General features: G+C 39.2%; 1 protein-coding gene across 1 annotated transcript in view; it reads right to left on the bottom strand.

Moving 5' to 3' along the window:
- Positions 1–15,277, bottom strand: part of NEB (nebulin) — a 170,535-nt gene that overhangs the window by 33,713 nt on the left and 121,545 nt on the right. The window contains exons 106-119 of the mRNA XM_032780956.2: positions 15,168–15,272; positions 13,376–13,480; positions 12,965–13,069; positions 11,197–11,301; positions 10,597–10,701; positions 8,138–8,242; positions 5,799–5,903; positions 5,481–5,588; positions 3,887–3,991; positions 2,974–3,078; positions 2,752–2,856; positions 1,799–1,903; positions 1,601–1,711; positions 551–661 (exon numbers count right to left, since the gene is read on the bottom strand). Coding sequence (XP_032636847.1) covers positions 551–661; positions 1,601–1,711; positions 1,799–1,903; positions 2,752–2,856; positions 2,974–3,078; positions 3,887–3,991; positions 5,481–5,588; positions 5,799–5,903; positions 8,138–8,242; positions 10,597–10,701; positions 11,197–11,301; positions 12,965–13,069; positions 13,376–13,480; positions 15,168–15,272 — 1,485 coding nt within the window. The remainder of the gene's footprint in view (positions 1–550; positions 662–1,600; positions 1,712–1,798; positions 1,904–2,751; positions 2,857–2,973; positions 3,079–3,886; positions 3,992–5,480; positions 5,589–5,798; positions 5,904–8,137; positions 8,243–10,596; positions 10,702–11,196; positions 11,302–12,964; positions 13,070–13,375; positions 13,481–15,167; positions 15,273–15,277) is intronic.

Genomic DNA, 15,277 nt, shown 5'->3' with positions numbered 1-15,277 from the left:
CAGGACTCTGCACTTGTCCTTGTTGAACCTCATCAGATTTCTTTTGGCCCAATCCTCTAATTTGTGTAGGTCCCTCTATATCCTATCCCTACCCTCCAGCGTATCTACCACTCCTCCCAGTTTAGTGTAATTTAGCCACTGATAACCCAGTATTGCTGCTGTGAAAGTCAGTTGGAGTTTTTCCACTGATTTCACTGGGAACAAATCTTTGGGACCAGCTTTTGTAAGCCGTTTTCAAATGAAGTAATAAATATAATGCAATTTTAACAGCATATGGGAAAAAATGAAAGAAAACATTATTGTGGAGTCACTGTTATTTGCGAGCAAACTATTTTAATTCCCAATCACATTGTCCAGAGATGGCCTTTATTTCTCTAGGTGAAATTCTTTCCCTACACATAATTTCATGCATATTTCCCTTGCAAAATGGAGGCTGGGGAGACATCCAGCTGAAAAATCAGACCAATTTGATTTTTCTGATTTGAGAATGACTCCAATTGAAAATGATCATATGAGCTGTTTGCTTGATGTAAATGCAGGACAAACTTACAATACTCTGTTTCTTAGCAACTTCCATGGCATGTTTCACCTCAGGAGGCTCCAGCATGATGGAATAGTTGGACTTGCCTTTCTCCTTCACAAACTTCTTTTTATAGTTTGTCTGCGTGGAGGAAAAAGGGTTTGTATTATATGTCACTCATTATTCCCACAAGGAGCTGTGTTCTTCTGACACTCACAATAATGCCTCACAGAAGCCAACTGAGCTAGCCAGAGAAATCACTTACTTCTTCTAAACATGCATCAGCAGAAACAAGGAAACCTGGTTCCCTGCAGTGTTTAGAAGATATCCAAACACATCCTGCTGAACCCCTCTGCAGCATTTGATACCTCCAATCACCAAATATCCCTATCCCACCTCTAGGAAACTGAAAGGTTGACTGGAAATGCCCTGAAATGGTTCCGGTCTTTCCTGTCTAATCAAAGGCTTCTCTGGTAGCATATTCCAGCACTCCATCCTTTCATGGGAATGGTAGGAGGTTAACAGGTGCCAGTGAATGTGCCCCCGGAACGGACCGTAACCAGCCCAATACAGTTTACAGTCTCAACAGCAGTTCTCCAATCCAGCCTGAAGACAATGTGTTGGAGCTGGAAATGGAAATCAGACTGATAGCAGACAGAGGTCTCTTGAAATATTTTAAAAGACATTACCCCAGCCAAAGGGACATTGTTTATTGCCACCAACAAAATCTTAAACCACTTAGAAAAAGTGAGGATCCAGAGCGCCTGCTAATGCATAATACATTAGAAGCAACTTACAGCATCAAAAGTTACCTGAAGCATGTCTGAGTAGGGATCCCTCATAGTTAAGAGCTATGAGATGTGATGTTTTGGGCCTTGATGCAGCAAAGCATTTAAGCATATGCTTAACTTTAAGGTCATGAGCAGTTCTATTGCTTTCAAATGTCTCACTAGACAGAAATTAGAAAATGCATATGGAGGGATGTACAAAAAATGCTTCATATGATCAAAAAATACTGTGAATGTAGCAATAGCAAAATTCTACATGAGCAAAAAATGTTGCACTATACTTGTCACGCACCTCACTGACATTCTTGGTCACCTCTTTGACACGAACAGTGTCCTGTGTCTCAGGTAGGGTTGTATAAGAACCATGCGGAAGCTGCCTCTTACTTTGCTCTTTGTATTTGTTCTGAATGCACAGAGAAAAAATAGTTGAAAGAAATATAGGGTATAAGAAGGAACTATTTATGAAGACACAAAATATTACATGTGGTACCTCAGATACAAGAGAGCTGACACACTTAGAGAGGAGGATCTGAGGTGTGTCTGGGACAGCAAGGCATGTTCCTCTAGCTTTGTTATGCTTCTCTTTGTATTTTATCTGGAGGAGAGAAAAGATGTTATTTTACGCAATTTATTTGTCTTATACTGACTTTAAAAATGGGCTTCAAATATACTCATCTTACTATATACGTCAGAGCCTTGCAAACCCACTGATGTGAGTAAGGGTTTTCAAGATTAGGCCCATAGTTTGATTTGCCTGTCAACTTTAATATGCTCCAGACTATATATTCCTACACATTTCACTAGAGCTTAAACTCAGATCTTGTTACTGTATTGCCAACATTTATTCTACAGTCATGATGCTAAGCCCAAATGAAAGCAGCAGCTTTGGATTTAAGTATGTACACATAATGCATGCATTTCAATGTTTGGAGTTTAAACCTGTGTCAAAACCAGAATAATATTTTACCATAAAAGTTGGGTATTTGGATAAAAAGGGCCACAAATCTGAACTGCCTCTAATTTATGTTTGCAAATCAACCAACCAGACCAATGAGTTTTGCAAGACCAAAACCATCCCAGATTTTGTAAATTTGTTAATAAAATGAACAAACAAGCCCAATTAATGAAATATGAAATTCTGAGCAAAATTTTCAAACCTAGATTCCCTAAGTCCTTATTTAGATGCCTAAATAGAAGTGCATGTTTTTCAGAGATATTGAGCAACCCCTGCTCCCATTTAAGAACCGAGGTTCGGAAACTATGCCCAGACAAAATTATCTGCAACAAATTTCTACTAAATGACATTCACAAACTCCAGAGTTTCCATTTTGATGGTATTATATTTACAAAAACAATTGGACACACAACATAGGTTTTAGGTTCCTTAAATAGCATGTAAGCTGTTAGCAAAGGAATAAACAAAGTAGAAGTTCAAATACTTACATCACTTGCCAGGATGGCATTCTTCAAAGCCAAAACTGTATTTTTGTCATCTGTGACAGATAGTTTGCATCCCCTAAGGAACTCTCGGTCTAGCTTGTAGTCATACTGTCAGACAAGAAAAGAAAAGCTGACAAAAAGTCCCCCAAACCTTTGCTGTGAAAGAGCGATGGAGTATGGGAGGGAAGGAGTGTAAGCTAATATAATATTTTCTAGTTTCCTCACATCACTCTGTTGCAGAGATGCCTTAGCTGCTTGGAGAAAGTCAGGTCTATCAACAGTCCATTGCCAATGAGCCTTAGTTGCTTCATATTTCTTCTTGTAATCCAGCTGTTTAAAAAGACACATTAATGAAAATCATATCATTCATAAACTCAACATAGACAGAACCTATTTCTCCCCTTGCCTGAACAACTGCATGAGAATTGGGGGAAAAGGCAGGAAGTCATGCTTGGAAAAGTACACATCCATGAAAGCAACACTTTTGGGATATGCTTCTCTTCTGAGTCATGGACAATGCAGAGGAAGTCTATTTGTGCTGGTCTTTTTCCCTGCCAGGTTGAAGGAGCATATGCAGTATTGAAAAGTGGGCGTGGCCTCGAAGAAATCTGATGTGTTATCTCACTAGCCATCTCAGTGCATCCTGGACCCACACAATGGTGTGAAGGCTTTCAGCCCTTCCTACATAGAACTTATGCTAGCTACAAGATTAAATAAATTAGCATGGAAAATACTAGGACCACCTACACCTCCATGCCTGAGGAATTAGGAGGTGCCTGAAGATAATTGGTGTTTGTGCTACATGTTGGAAATTTTGTATGCATGGATAATGCTTTGTAAACTCAGCATTTCATTTCAACCCATGATAAAACACCACATTCTTCAAAGATAATCAAAATTATCTGATAAGCAAAAGAACACAAAAGACCATGTTGGGGGTTTCAGCAAAATCCAGACTAAATGGAGATGTTCCGAATAACATTTTCTATATACTGGCTGTGATTTTCAAAAAAGAACATAAAGGGACCCACAGTCCCAATGAATTTCAATGGAAGGTGAGTGCCTAATTCCCATAGAGTCCTTTGAAATACCAGCCATTGACAATAACAGTGAAAAGCAGTAATAGCACTGAACTCACATTGCTGTTTACTTTGTAGGCAGCTTTGGCAGCTTTAATATGAACAGCATCTGGTACAACGTTGCAGTGAGACTTATTCTTCTCATAAACTTCTTTGTATTTCAGCTGGTGAAAGAAACATATTCTGAGTATTTATTCATGTGCTACAACTCAATGAAAGTAAAACAGCAGCAGCAGCATGTGGAATTCCACTTTTAGGCAAATCACCTAATTGTTTAATTAAAAATTATAACAGAAAAGGAAGAAGCATCCATAGATCTTGTTTTCAGGCATTCCACACACAAAAGATACACTGTCTTCAGCTGGAGTTCCATTTGCATGGAAACATAAAGATGTATCAATTTAATTCAACATGAAATACACAGTCCACACTAACTTGTGTTTAAAGCTTTTGACCAAGATTTTCAAGTGACTAATTATTCTGGGCGCTTACTACAAGATACTTTAAAGAGACCTGATCCTCAGAGAGTGACTGCTCAGCACTTTCTGAAAATCAGGCTTCTTAAGGTGGCTCAAGTTGAGCTTTCAAAAATGTAAAAGCAGCAAAGAATCCTGTGGCACCTTATAGACTAACAGACGTTTTGGAGCATGAGCTTTCGTGAGTGAATACCCACTTCATCAGAAATACCCACGAAAGCTCATGCTCCAAAACGTCTGTTAGTCTATAAGGTGCCACAGGATTCTTTGCTGCTTTTACAGATCCAGACTAACATGGCTACCCCTGTGATACTTCAAAAATGAAGATACTCCAAATCACTGGCCACTTTTGAAAATTTTTGTCCTTCAGAATTGTGTATAGGCAACTAGACAATATTAATACTTTCTACTTCTCATCTATATGGCCCTCATTACTGTTGTATCCATGTACCTCACAATCTTTTAATGTATTTATGAGGATGGGAAATCCTATTATTCTGATCTTACAGATAAGGATCTGAAGCACAAAACAACTGAGTAACTTGTCCCAGGTGACACAAGAAGTCTGTAGCAAAGCAGGACTTTGTACCCAGAGCTCTCTGTTCCTTAGAGTAGTGCTATAGCCATTGGACAAGCCTTGCTCTCGTATACTTTCATCCTTTCTTTTCTATAGCACCATTCACCTGAGAATTTCAAAAGTCTTTTACATACATTAATTAATTTAGCCACACTGCTCTGGGGTATTTATTATCCCCACAGTACGGATGGGAAAATGGCATGACAGTGATTAATCCAAGGCAACACAAAAGCTACTGGCCAACCCAGAGAGAGAAACCAAGAAACCAGATGCCCAGACCTGTGATCTAAAAAGAGAATAGCTCAACATGTAGCTTTCATTACAGGTAAGAATTGTTCTAGTCCACCCATCATTATCCCATGAACTACGCTGAAAAGCTACATGAATGAGTATAGCTTTTCAAAACATTGTTATATTGCCTGTCAATGTGTCAGATGCGGCAGGAGGAAATTTAGACTATATCATTATTATTTTAATTCAATAAGAGGCTAGTTGTTATGGCAGCACTATCTACAAGGTAGAAATAAACAGTATTGTGTAGTAAAATAAAAGTTAATTGTGCATCGTACTGATATCACATGCCAGGCATAGTTTACTTACATCACTTATTCTGTCTTTGACCTTGCGCATTAGTAGTAAGAGAGGGGTGTCATGGATTGTGGTGTACCCTTTAGACTTGGCCTTCTCAAATTCCATCTTGTAAATAATCTGAGGGTAAAAATTGTTAAATCATATTTATTCTGGCTAACAATTCTGGTACAATTTAAGTGTTTTTAAAAAAATCAAGTTGAAAAATATTTTATTGTGGCTGAGGAGGACTCAATTTTTTAATTAGCATACTTCGAAGGTCACAATTCAAAGTAGGAAGATGTACTTAAGATATATTTAGCATTATGATATTATGGTAATTATACTTACATCACTGATTTGCTTGTTGACTTTTGCAGTCCTCAGATGTTCTGGGGTATCCACGATTGAAGTAAACTTGTCCTTCTGCATTTCATACTGCCTCTTGTATTTAAACTAATGGGGGCAAAGAAGAGGACATTAACTATATGAAACAAGAAAATATCTTCAAGAAGAGACACAATCATGTTAAATTTGCATACTGCAATGTATGGGCCCATCTCCCACTGAAGTCAGTGGAAGCTAGGCATGTGTGCATAGACAGAATGTGGCCCTATGAGCCAGACTGCATGAAGCCCTTATTCATATTGGAGCATCCGAGCCTGTTTGTGTGAGTTACTCCCTCATGTGGTCTCATGCTGATTCCAATGTGAATAAGAGCTCCACAGTCTGGCACTGCAAGTACATCGGCCTGAAGGTGTAAAATAGAACTCTGAGATTAAAAAGAATTCTAAGCAGTTCTGTAAGGTCAGTGAAAGTACTGCTTTTGTTTTTAATCACACTGGACAAGATTCCCTTTTAAAATCAGTACCAGGCTGAAAGACTTTAATTAAGGTTTGGAAAAATATAAACATGGCAGACTGGACCAAGCAACCCCTCTAAATATTTCATTGCGTGCCAAACAATATTGGGGCACTGATGCCATAACAATGCTTAAAATATATGTGTATAGTTTCTTTGAGGGCCATTTTGTCCAGCTCTGGGCCTAATCCTGTTTTCATGAAATACACTGAGAGCAGGACCTGGCACTAAGAATGACAATTTACTACAGATGGGCTAGGGACAGGTGGAGGAAATCCAGAGTTTGTTAAAAAAAACTAACTTGCACTTTATTCCCTGAATCATCCAAACTGGGAATATTTTGGTTACAAATGAGAAAATAATGCATGCATTAGAGATCAGAACATCAATGGACACAAAATAAAGATAAGAGCATACAAACAACACTCAGAACAGACTCGTCTCATGTGAACATGCAGGTCAGGCTGAGTGCTTATTTTCCATACTTCAAATATGCCAGAGTTTACTTGGCAACATTTTAAACAAGAAAAATAGAATTCCATTGCTGAATTCAACAGAAATTATCTAACAAATGCCTTTGCCATCTTAGTGCTGTGCTGTGGGATTTTATTAATGTTAATAATTATTAGAAAAGGGTGTTGTGGGTGGGTTTTTGTGGTGGTGTTGCTTTGTTTGCTTTTTTGCCAATGACATGGGTAACAAGTATGTACGGAATGAGGATACAGAATGGATTTTACAAAATTTAAACACTAACAAATGCTGTTGACTCAAGTACAGGTATAAATATGTAACAGCTCTGGAATGAGTTGCATTAACATCCGCCTGGTACATCCAGAAACTATGTAGGAGTCCAGATTTGATGAGTCTGGAAAACTAAATCTGAACGCTAAATATTAGAATCATTTCCGTGTTGATGAATTTACCTTTCTTCATAATCAAAATTTTAAAAGCGTTTGTTTTTCCTTTGTTCTGTAATAATGAAATAACTGAATTGTGCTCCCATCTGCCCAATATGAACATAAAGGAATAAAGAGCTTCTCCCTGTTGCATGCCTGCAGAAGGACTGCCTGGAAACTAAACTGGACAAAAAGAAAAGCTGGGGCATGGAGTAGGTGAAGCCACAATTCCCTCGCTTCCCCCCCGCCTCTCTCACACACACAGCAGCAAGAGTACACTGCACTCCTCCTTGCACTACTGTAGAGCTCTGAAAAGTATGGGTCTTCTGGAGACACTATGACTCCAAATGCTCTACCTGGGATGGTGAGACTCCATACTATTTTCAGTACAGAGCTGCAGATAAATGCATAAAATAAATGCTTCCTTAGGTTTTAATTACATTCATTAGCCAGTTCTGTCAAGGGGACTGTGCACAGGGCAAAGTAACACTCAGTATGAGAAAGGATGGCATAACTGGTTCCTGGGTGATATGAGTGATGGATGGGATACAATGCCACTTTTACAGTTTCATCCTGCAAACACTTATGAACATGAGTAAAGTTACTCACATATGTAAGAATTTGCAGGATTTGGCCAATGAACTATGTTAGGAAATATTCATGATTAACATTTTTTATTGAGGATTATAATATGGCCCAGTAGATGAATGGAAAACCAGTTCAGGCTCCGATGGGAGCTGGATCCGGCCCAGAGAGTAATAGGTATAATTGCAGAAGTTCCATTACCAAGTAAAGAGTAGCAAATACCTGGGAAAACATTAGAGCTCAAGATCAGTAGAAATTCAGAGAATTCATAAATATTAAAATGTTAAACATTCAAGCAGCTAAACTGTGTGTATAATGTCTTCTTGCAACAGAAGCCATTCACATTACCTGGCTCCACAAGTTTGTGTTGTAAAGTGCTGTCAGCATATCTGGTCTCAGAATTTCATTACATCCATGTTGCAGGAACAACTTGGCACTAGACTTGTATTTTTTCTGTCCATGAAAAGAGCAATGAAGCACAAAAGATACTTGTGAAGTCAATGAACAGTACAGTTTTAGATCACAGTCACATTCACAGTGATGAGATTTAGGCAAGCATAGTATGTGGTACTCACATCATTGCATGCCTGGACAATATGCATCCATACAATTTTAAACATGCATTTTTAATTAATGGTGCCAATTTGTAAGGCTTGCAATGATTTACCAACTCCTTAAAACAATCAGAACATTAAGCACCTTTTGGAAAAAAAAAATAAATCTTAGACCAAAAGGGCATTTAACCAATCGAACAAGTGCACAGTTGCCTTATATTTGCAATTAGATGGAAAAAATAAGTGTAAAAATCATTTTAAAAAAAGAAACATAGTCAAGAATAAGTGCATGATACAACATCCACTGAAGTCAATCAGACTCTTTGCACTGATTTCAGTGGACACTGGATCAGACTGTAGGTGAGAAAGATGTATGCAGGATTGTTGTAGCCCTGTCAGTCCCAGGATATTAAAGAGACAAGGTAGGGGAGGACCAGCTTCCTCTGTGTAAGCGTAAAGCTTGTCTCTCTCACCAACAGAAGATGGTCCAATAGAAGATATTACCTCACCCACCTTGTCTCTCTGAGAAATACGTCATGCAAATATCAACTGATGCACAATATATGAGAATACATAGAGAAACGACAAACTAGTTAACTCAAAAAGCAGCTGTGGTCTTTGGGTGGCAAAACAGATACTGTGTGATAACACTGAACCAGAACACCGTAATATCATAGGTGAGACTACGACATCATTGGCTATACACATTTCAGGCAGATAAAGATGTGCTGTGTGCGATCCAGCCACATTTTGCTTGCACTGGTCAGCACTGCTACAGTAACAGACTGCTCAGTTTATCTCTCCATTTGGCCAGTAAGATTCTAGGCTCATCCACAACAAAACTGTAATTATCTTTCCTCTTCTCATACTCAGATTTGTATGTTAAATTGTAGCAAAGTAAAAAGGCGAGGGCACAAAGAAACACTGAGATAACAGCTTCAAAACTGACATTTTACTGTGCATAATATTTAAAAAGATATTGTTCAGGACCTCACCCAAATTAGAAAAATAAAGAAAAAGCAGAGGAAATCTGGATAATTTATAAATAAGGCTAAGATTTTGTCAAGAATATTTTTAGTAAAAGTCATGGACAGCTCCCAGACCCCAGTGATTAATCCAAGGCAACACAAAAGCTACTGGCCAACCCAGAGAGAGAAACCAAGAAACCAGATGCCCAGACCTGTGCTCTAAAGAGCAATAAACAAGAATTCACAGAAGCCTGTGACCTGTCTCTGACTAAAAATATCACTGACAAAATGGGACTCCAAGGTCCCTGCCACCATGATGAGTAAGAGTTCTGGGGTCCTGCTGCATGACAGTTGAGCAGCTATGGGCCCCGCACCACCTATGATGGCTGGGAGCTCCAGGGTCCCCCGCCATGGGGACTGGGCTGCTGCAGGGTCCTCTTGCCTGCCACAGCAGCTGGGAGCTCTGTGGGAGTTCCCCCGCTGCCTGCTGCGGCTGGGAGCTGCAGGGTCCACCCACCGCAGCTGGGAGCTGCAGGGTCCCCCGACCAGGGCAGGAACTGGGAACTGCAGGGTCCCCCCCACCACAGCGGGGTCTGGGAGCTGTGGAGGGGCCTGCAGCCTGGGGCAGAAAATGTCACAGAGGTCTCTGGAAGTCACAGATTTCTTGAGTTCTTGAGTTCTCTGACCTCCATGACATAATCATAGCCTTATTTATTAATGTTAATATAGTCTGAGTCTATTAGCTCCCATGTAATTGCTTTGCATGTGTAGCTGAAAAGGAACAGCATTAGCTGGTCCATTATAAAATAATAATGTTGAAACACAGAGCTGGATAGAATAGATTTGTGGGTAGTATTGTTTTCCTAATGCTAATGAAATTCTTTATTCAGTGTGATTCTTTACCATTTTCACATGACAATCACAAGTTAAGTTTTACTGATTTAAAACCCTGTTTCTAAAAAGGAAACTGATACCTTTCAGAGTTATTGACTTTTTATTGGCCAGCAACTGAAAGCGCTCTTTGCATTTTCACTACTGAAATGTGGGTCAAAAGGTTACTCTGTTTTAGTTATTATACACCTGCTTTACTCATCGCTATAGATATCAAGAACATCCTTGCCCTTCTTCATTTTTGTCTAACTTTAAGACACATTTGTTTTCAGTAGCTTTTCATTTATTTCAATGTATTTTCCACTATGCAGGACAGATGAACTTTTAATTTAATGAAGGGCCTTGAGATGCTACTTGATCATGACATGCCACAAAGGTCTGTTATCGTACTTACCTCATTCATTAGCTGAGTTGCATGTTTAAAATGCCTATTAATTGGACAGTCTGCTACATACTCAAACTGAGACTTCGTCTTTTCAAATGACTCCTTGTACTTACACTGGAGAAAACAAAGAAACTAGTCATTCCAGAGTAAAATTAAAAGAAAGACCATGAAAAAATATGAACTGAAAATACATCTACACCAAAGGAATAGTGGAATTATTGCATATATAAATACATTTAAAAATGAAAAATATTACTTGGGTAACGTAGCTGTAGATATAGAAGTCTACTGTTTGTAATGGTCTTCCAAGGAAAGCAATGGAAACATCAAACCTTCAGACATTAGAAATTAGATTTGGAAACACTAAAAAATGTTCAGTAGAGAACAATTGCATTAGCAGTGGATAAAAAGGATTAACTAAAAGGTCCCTTTACTCTGATCTGTATGATACTGTAACTTGGATTATTTAAAATGTGTTGCACCAGATTCTGCCCTGAAATATTCATATCCATATGGGAGGGCAGAATTTGGTCCTTTAGCTAAAAGATAATCATCACACAACCAAACTTTAAAACAATTCTTCCAAAAGTCATGAAGAGATTTATGTACCCCACTGTAGAGGACTTTGTTCTTTTCTGCTAGAGCAAGATCAGGAGTATCCCAGGCATAACAACCAAAGCCTCTAAGCAATGATAAGTCTTCTTTGTATTTAAACTGTAGAAAGAAAGTAAGAAGATAAATTAAAAAACTTGGAATAATTTCAGTTGGCAAAAAAAATATTATCCTATTAATGCTGAAATACCATCCAGATCTAAGTATAACACATGACAGTTATAGTTATGTGAATTCCTGCGTGTCATAAACAGATGGTTAAGGGTTAAGGTCTTTTTTACCTGTAAAGGGTTAAGAAGCTCAGTAAACCTGGCTGACACCTGACCAGAGGACCAATAGGGAGACAAGATACTTTCAAATCTTGGTGGAGGGAAGTCTTTCTTTGTGCTTTGTGTTTGGTTTGTTGTTCGCCCCCGGGACTGAGAGAGACAAGACATACACCCAGGCTTCCCAATCTTTCTGAATCAGTCTTTCATGTTTCAAAATAGTAAATAATAGCCAGGCAAAGAGGATTAGTCTTATGTTTGTTTTCTTAACTTGTAAATGTGTCTTTTTGCTGGAAGGATTTTTACATCTGTTTGCTGTAACTTTGTATCTCATGCTAGAGGGAGGGAGGTCCCTCTAGTCTATATGAATCTGAGTACCCTGTAAAACATTTTCCATCCTGATTTTACAGAGATAATTTTTACCTTTTCTTTCTTTAATTAAAAGCTTTCTTTTTAAGAACCTGATTGATTTTGCCTTGTTTTAGAATCCTAGGGATTGAGTCTAAACTCACCAGGGATTGTGAGGGGGAAGATGGGGGGATGGTTAATTCCTCTTTGTTTTAAGATCCAAGGAATTTGGATCAGCGTAAGCCTCTCAAGGCAACCAAGGGAGGGGAGAGTCTCGGGGAAAAAGGTGGGGGATGGTTAAATTCTCCTTGTTTTAAGACCCAAGGGATTTGGGTCTTGGGTTCCCTAGGGAAGGTTTTGGGGGAACAAAAGTGTGCCAGACACAGACTTCTGGCTGGTGGCAGCGTACCAGATTTAAGCAAGTAATTAAGCTTAAAAGTGATCATGCAGGTCCCCACTTCTTGAACCCTAAAGTTCAAAGTGGGGAAAAAAATATTATCCTATTTAATGCTGAAATACCATCCATATCTAAGTCTAACACATGACAGTTACAGTTATGTGCGTTCCTGCATCAATTACCTTGCTAACTACATTTGTTTTTATACAATTAAGGGGCCAGCTTGTAACCTCAGTTAAATCATTGGGGTTGCACAGTTGTAATTGAGAGCACAGCCCGGAAGAGTCCTTGGGTTAAATCCTGACTCCAGTGGGAGCGAGGCCACAGGATTTCACATATTAAATATAAGCCATGAAAAAAAATGAACATTGTTTTTATGTCTCAATAACATGCTCACAAAAAATCACCACTGAGATAGTTAAAAGTACCAGTGTCTTTCACATGTTGTAATAAACCAGAAAGACTGCTAAAGTGTTGCTAGGGGCTTGTCCTGTGACAAACAAGTTCAAGCAACAGAAATAGGGCCCAATACAACTTCCACTAAAGTCCATGGGAGTTTTGTCACTGCTTTCAATAGGAAGTGGCCTTGTTCACTTGATTTGCTCTGTTGATTCTGAAAACATGCCGAGCAACTGTGAAACTGATCACTCTTTCATTTCAGCAGATGATACCTGAGAGGAGTTAAGTGACACTCCATTTTGGACACCTGCTTTAAAAATGCAATGTCTAATATACAGTAACCATTCAAACTCACATCACTGATAGCATCTGTGACTGCACGATGATGGAAGTGCTCCGGACGGTCTGGGATAGATCTCCAGATTCCCAACTGGCTCACATAGTTTTCCTTATATTTCACCTACAAAAGGAGTTGAAAAGAAAGTTGCAAATGATGTAAAATAGTTCGAAAACATAATACATTAGTCACCCAATTTTATGACATTCCTACTTCCCACTACTGACTCACCCCAAAGATGTACTTAAATGTGAGGCCCGATTCTCATTCACACTAACCTTTTACACCACACTAGCAATGCAAAGTGGCCATAGTGTAAATGAGCATTAGGCCCAGGATCTTTCACTGGGAGGGAATTAAATATAAAAGCTCTAGTGTCATACAGTTAATGACAAACATTAATCAGGACTAGAAATGCTGTATACGTACACTGCTGATGTCATCAGTGACCTTGCGATGATAGACAATATCCAAGGCATCTTTCACTGTGTGATATTTACCCTTTGCCTGCTCAAAGGTCTCTTTGTAGCGCAGCTGATAAGAAGAAAAATATGAACAAATTAGTTATATAGTCTGCCAGCAATTATTAAACCTAAATGTATAGGCCTCTCTTAAGTCTAGAACTGCCTCCATAGCTGCTCGCCCACAGAAACTTGGTTTTGACCTTCTGTGGTCTCTCAACAAAAACACTTCCTTTCTAGAAGTGTGGTCACACATTGCCATAGGTAAAGTGTCACTCAGTTTCATTATGGAAATTGGGCTCATGAGAATGACACAGGGGGATGCATCATCTCCTATCATGTTAATGTGGAGCCTAAGAAAATTTAAGAAGCTTTGTTGCCCAAAATAAACTGCCTGACTGAGATCCAAACTGGAACTCAGTCAGAGAGGAAAGATTAGGCCCATCAAAGCAGGGATTTTCCCTGCTCACTTATGTTGTACAGGGTTGTGAATATTCCACCCCCCCGAGCAACATAAGTTACAGCAACTTAAGCGTTCATGTGCACAGCGCTATGATAGTGGGAGAGCTTCTCTCGCCGACACAGCTTCTGCCACTCGTGGGGTTGTTTTTTAATGCTTTCAGGAGAGCCCTCTCTTATCAGCATAGAGCGTCTTAACCACACGCACTGCAGCAGTGGCAGTGCAGCTATATCGGTACTGCGGTGCTGCTGCAGTGCTGTACATGTCGACATGCCCTAAGAGTGAAGATGAAGAAGCAAGGCACCGTACATCACAGAAGTACGCTGTACAACAGCAATGAGTGCTGAATTTAGTATAAAAACATCCATCCAGGCATGCTCTGAATGGAGGAAAGCAAGAAGGTCATTCCAGTTCTAAGTTTACTGGAAACTCCCCAACCTCCACAGTGCAGAAACGCTGATCCACACAGAAGTTCTATTGTATGAGAGCTGGGAAGCTCATTCACAGCACGAAAGCTCGCAATCACCAGTGCAGAGCTGAGGTCTTTTGCCTTTCTATTTTGGACATGTGTAAGTGAACAAGTTGACCTGATGGGCAGCCCAATACATAACCCCAATACCTTTCAGATTTTTAATGGCCCAGGCGCCAATTTGCAATCAGAAATGTACACCACAGATCTCATTATATAGCAGAACACATCTACAAGTAACTTTAAATGAATATTCCACACTTGAAACAAAAACCCATTTCATCCTCAGATCCTTATCCAGGTCAGCTCAGACAGAAATTGATTTTTTCCGAATCTGCATTCTAAATAAAAGGGAATAAACTCTCAGTGAGGATTGAGATTTATTCCTCAAACGGCACTGAGACGAAGAAGTGGGATAAAAGCATTTCTGTGCTTGCTTCCAGCATCAGTACTTTCACTCTAATCTATATTATTTGTAAATGTCACATGGGGAGGCAATTCATTTTGTCCTGTTTTATTTCTCTCATCCTCTCTTTTTTTTTTTATTTTTAATTTTTTTTTTTGACTATCACATTTGAACACAAGATTGGCTGGAAAAAGACAAACATAAAAAGATATATGGTGCCTTCAGTCCAAACATAGGAATCTCATTGACATCATTTTATGATCAGCATGGAGATAGAGTGACAGATACAGCATGCACCATAGTAGGATTTGGATGCACGGGCAGTCTATTTTATATATTGCCATACGTTCATTGTCCCTAGTTCCTTTTCTGCTCTATTGAAAGATGAGGGAAACTGTCAGTGATGGTGTCTGCAGGATACATACATCACTAGCATTCCAGTAAGCCTTCTTAGCCCTGATGAGGATAGGAGTGTCAGAGACAGTTGCGTACTTGTGCTTCATCTTCTCATATTGGGCTTTGTACTTTTTCTGAG

The sequence above is a fragment of the Chelonoidis abingdonii genome, chromosome 10 (assembly GCF_003597395.2).
Source record: "Chelonoidis abingdonii isolate Lonesome George chromosome 10, CheloAbing_2.0, whole genome shotgun sequence".
NCBI lineage: Eukaryota > Metazoa > Chordata > Testudines > Testudinidae > Chelonoidis > Chelonoidis abingdonii.
This window is presented reverse-complemented; position numbering and strand designations above follow the sequence as displayed.